This window comes from Penaeus japonicus, unplaced genomic scaffold (genome assembly GCF_977035675.1).
Source record: "Penaeus japonicus unplaced genomic scaffold, GWHDUDI00000001_assembly GWHDUDI00000013, whole genome shotgun sequence".
Lineage (NCBI taxonomy): Eukaryota > Metazoa > Arthropoda > Malacostraca > Decapoda > Penaeidae > Penaeus > Penaeus japonicus.
The window spans coordinates 43,749,908-43,754,907 of NW_028234415.1; the positions used below are offsets into that span (position 1 = coordinate 43,749,908).

The 5,000-nt window shown below is 50.5% G+C and overlaps 1 protein-coding gene across 1 annotated transcript in view; it reads right to left on the bottom strand.

Moving 5' to 3' along the window:
* The window catches only part of CCDC151 (Coiled-coil domain containing protein 151), a 22,932-nt gene that overhangs the window by 12,941 nt on the left and 4,991 nt on the right, over nt 1-5,000 (bottom strand). Inside the window, exons 5-6 of the mRNA XM_086543597.1 lie at nt 4,877-5,000; nt 4,084-4,199 (exon numbers count right to left, since the gene is read on the bottom strand). The exon at nt 4,877-5,000 is cut by the window's right edge and continues 62 nt beyond it. Of these exons, the coding sequence (XP_086399723.1) occupies nt 4,084-4,199; nt 4,877-5,000 (240 nt within the window). The remainder of the gene's footprint in view (nt 1-4,083; nt 4,200-4,876) is intronic.

Below are 5,000 nucleotides of genomic sequence, written 5' to 3' on the forward strand. Positions count from 1 at the left end.
GGGAGGAGGAGGGGACGGGGATTGGGGTGCAGGAGGGGGACGGGGGAAGGGGATGGGAAAGGAGGAGGAGGGAGATGGGAAAGGGGGAGGAGGGAGGGGGATGGAGGAGGGGGATCGGGATGGGGGAGTAGGAGGGGCACGGGGATGGGGAAGTAGGGGGGGGGACGGGGGATGGGGGAGTAGGAGGGGAACGAGGATGGGGAGGGGGATGGGAAAGGGGGAGGAGGGAGGGGGATGGAGGAGGGGGATCGGGATGGGGGAGTAGGAGGGGCACGGGGATGGAAAAGGAGGAGGAGGAGGGGGACGGGGATGGGGTGGACGGGGGAAGGGGGAGGAGAGAGGGGGATGGGAAAGAGGAAGGAGGAGAGGGACGGGAAAGGGGGAGGAGGAGGGGGAAGAGAAGGGCGAGTAGTAGGGGGACGGGGAAAGGGGAAGGAAAGGATGAGTTTTTTTTTAAAGATTTTAGTATATTGTTGTTTGTGTTAATTTGTATTGGTGTTTTATTTGTTGTGTATCTTTTGTGTGATTTGTTTTTGTGTTTTATTTTAATCATAATTTGTCTCTATGTTACTGATGTTGCTGTTTTTGTTTTTTATCATTGTTATATATTATAATTATTATCATTATCATAATTTCTATTATCATAATTATTGTAACTATCATCATCATTCATTTTTACAATTATTGTTTATGCTATTTTCATTATCATTATCAATCTCTATCTCCATCTCTATCATGATCACCATCATTACTATCTTAATTATCATAAAAATATTATCTTTATCATAATCATTATCATCATAATGTTTATACACTTCCCCTTCAATTTCGCTGTCTGTCTCTTTCAATTTGTACTTTATAATTCGTATATATATTTCCTTCAACTCCCTTTCGTCCCCATTACCTGTGTTGTTCTTTGCCCCATTACCTGTCCTCTTCTCCCTCTCCTCCCCATCACCTGTGTTGTTCTTTGCCCCATTACCTGTCCTCTTTCCCTCTCCTCCCCATCACCTGTGTTGTTCTTTGCCCCATTACCTGTCTTCTCTCCCTCTCCTCCCCATCACCTGTGTTGTTCTTCGCCCCATTACCTGTCTTCTTCTCCCTCTCCTCCCCATCACCTGTGTTGTTCTTTCCCCCATTACCTGTCCTCTTTCCCTCTCCCTTCCATCACCTATGTTTTTCTTTGCCCCATTACCTGTCTTCTTCTCCTTCTCCTCCCCATCACCTGTGTTGTTCTTTGCCCCATTACCTGTCCTCTTCTCCCTCTCCTCCCCATCACCTGTGTTGTTCTTCGCCCCATTACCTGTCCTCTTCTCCCTCTCCTCCCCATCACCTGTGTTGTTCTTTGCCCCATTACCTGTCCTCTTTCCCTCTCCTCCCCACCACCTGTGTTGTTCTTCGCCCCATTACCTGTCCTCTTTCCCTCTCCTCCCCATCACCTGTGTTGTTCTTCGCCCCATTACCTGTCCTCTCTCCCTCTCCTCCCCATCACCTGTGTTGTTCCTTGCCCCATTACCTGTCCTCTTCTCCCTCTCCTCCCCACCACCTGTGTTGTTCCTTGCCCCATTACCTGTCCTCTTCTCCCTCTCCTCCCCATCACCTGTGTTGTTCTTCGCCCCATTACCTGTCCTCCTCTCCCTCTCCTCCCCACCACCAGTGTTGTTCCTTGCCCCATTACCTGTCCTCTCTCCCTCTCCTCCCCATCACCTGTGTTGTTCCTTGCCCCATTACCTGTCCTCTTCTCCCTCTCCTTTCCTACCACCTGTGTTGTTCCTTGCCCCATTACCTGTCCTCTTCTCCCTCTCCTTCCCTACCACCTGTGTTGTTCCTTGCCCCATTACCTGTCTTCTTCTCCCTCTCCTCCCCATCACCTGTGTTGTTCTTTGCCCCATTACCTGTCCTCTTTCCCTCTCCCTTCCATCACCTGTGTTGTTCTTTGCCCCATTACCTGTCTTCTTCTCCCTCTCCTCCCCATCACCTGTGTTGTTCTTCCCCCCATTACCTGTCCTCTTTCCCTCTCCCTTCCATCACCTGTGTTGTTCTTTGCCCCATTACCTGTCCCCTTCTCCCTCTCCTCCCCATCACCTGTGTTGTTCTTTGCCCCATTACCTGTCCCCTTCTCCCTCTACTCCCCATCACCTGTGTTGCTCTTTGCCCCATTACCTGTCTTCTTCCCCCTTTTCTCCCCATCACCTGTGTTGTTCTTTGCCCCATTACCAGTCCTCTTTCCCTCTCCTCCCCATCACCTGTGTTGTTTTTTGCCCCATTACCTGTCCTCTTTCCCTCTCCTCCCCATCACCTGTGTTGTTCTTCGCCCCATTACCTGTCCTCTTCTCCCTCTCCTCCCCATCACCTGTGTTGTTCTTTGCCCCATTACCTGTCTTCTTCTCCTTCTACTCCCACTAACTGTCCTCTTTCCCTCACACCCATCCAATCTCATGTGCTGCTATCAACCCCATTACCTGTCCTCTTTCCTTCTCACCCTCCCCTCCCCCTATCACCCTGCTTCCCCCAGCCCCATTACCTGTCCTTTTTCCCTCTCACCCTCCCCCACCACCTGTGCTGCTCCCAACCCCATTACCTGTCCTCTTTCTCTCTCACCCTCCCCCACCACCTGTGCTGCTTCCAACCCCATTACCTGTCCTCTCTCCCTCTCATCCCTTCTCCCAAATCTGTGCTGCTCCCAACCCCACTACCTGTCCTCTTTCCCTCTTACCCTCCTCCACCACCTGTGCTGCTCCTAACCCCATTACCTGTCCTCTTTCCCTCTCATCCTTTCTCCATAATCTATACTGCTCCCAACCCCATTACCTGTCCTCTTTCTTTCTCACCCTCCCCCACCACCTGTGCTGCTCCCAACCCCATTACCTGTCCTCTTTCCCTCTCATTTTCCCCCACCACCTGTGCTGCTCCCAACCCCATTACCTGTCCTCTTTCCCTCTCACCCTCCCCCACCACCTGTGCTGCTCCCAACCCCACTACCTGTCCTCTTTCACTCTCATCCTCCCCCACCACCTGTGCTGCTCCCAACCCCATTACCTGTCCTCCTTCCCTCTTACCCTCCTCCACCGCCTGTGCTGCTCCCAACCCCATTACCTGTCCTCCTTCCCTCTTACCCTCCTCCACCACCTGTGCTGCTCCTAACCCCACTACCTGTCCTCTTTCCCTCTTACCCTCCTCCACCACCTGTGCTGCTCCCAACCCCATTACCTGTCCTCCTTCCCTCTTACCCTCCTCCACCACCTGTGCTGCTCCCAACCCCACTACCTGTCCTCTTTCACTCTCATCCTCCCCCACCACCTGTGCTGCTCCCAACCCCACTACCTGTCCTCTTTCACTCTCATCCTCCCCCACCACCTGTGCTGCTCCCAACCCCACTACCTGTCCTCTTTCCCTCTCACCCTCCCCCACCACCTGTGCTCTTCCCAACCCCATTACCTGTCCTCTTTCCCTCTCACCCTCCCCCACCACCTGTGCTGCTCCCAACCCCACTACCTGTCCTCTTTCCCTCTCACCCTCCCCCACCACCTGTGCTGCTCCCAACCCCATTACCTGTCCTCTTTCCCTCTCACCCTCCCCCACCACCTGTGCTGCTCCCAACCCCATTACCTGTCCTCTTTCCCTCTCATCCTCCCCCACCACCTGTGCTGCTCCCAACCCCACTACCTGTCCTCCTTCCCTCTTACCCTCCTCCACCACCTGTGCTGCTCCCAACCCCATTACCTGTCCTCTTTCCCTCTCACCCTCTCCTCCCCACCACCTGTGTTGTTCTTTGCCCCATTACCTGTCCTCTTTCCTTCTCCCCCTCCCCTCCCCCCATCACCTCTGCTGCCCCCTAGCCCCATTACCTGTCCTCTCTCCCTCTCATCCCTTCTCCATAATCTGTGCTGCTCCCGACCCCATTACCTGTCCTCTTTCCCTCTCATCCTTTCTCCATAACCTGTGCTGCTCCCAACCCTACTACCTGTCCTCTTTCCCTCTCACCCTCCCCCACCACCTGTGCTGCCCCCAACCCCACTACCTGTCCTCTTTCCCTCTTACCTTTCCCTCCCCCCATCACTTGTGCTGTTCCTCCTTTTTTACCTGAACTCGAAGAGCCTTTTTTCGCGTTCTCTCTTCGTCTCATAAGCGCTTTCTTCCTCCTCGTGAAGGCGCGTTCGCAAGCAGTCTCGCGTCTTCTCTGCTTTCTTCCTGCTGTCCTGCGCTCGGAGGGAAAGCAGAGGGAGGTTGGGTGTTGCGTATCTTATCGTAGTTTTTCTTTGTGTGTTTTTTTTTTATTATCATTATTAATGTGTTTTTTATTTCATGCCTTTGGTAAAGTGTTGCATTGTCTTCATGATGTGTCTATCTGTTTATCTATTCTCTTATTTAATTATTTGTCGGTCTAGCAGCAGGTATACATAGGTATAGACATTATGTATATATTTATATATATCTGCCTACCTATCAAACTGTCTATCTCTCTGTCTGGCTTATGCTGTCTCTATCAATCAGTCTATCCATCTATCCAATCTATTCATCTATTTAATCTGATCATTCTATCTATCTAAGCATATCCATATATCTATATCTGTCTATCTAATTTAATATGTCTATCTATCTAATCTAATCAGTCTATCTATATATATTTAACTATATCTATCTATCTATCTAATCAAATCAGTCTATCTATCCATATATCTATCTATCTATCTATATCTATCTATCTATCTATCTAATCTAATCAGTCTATCTATATTTATCTATCTATATATCTATCTATCTAATCAAATCAGTCTATCTATCCATCTATCTATATCTATCTATCTAATAAAATCAGTCTATCTATTTATCTATCTATCTCTCTATCCATATCCCTATACAAGTGCCCGCTCACCCTCAAGTTCTTCAAGGAATCCTTTTCCTCAGCGAGCCTGACGTGTAGAGTGTCCAGGGTCGTCCTGTAGGATGCCGCCTCCCCCTTGAGCGCCGTCACCATAGCGCCGTAACGCCTCTTCACA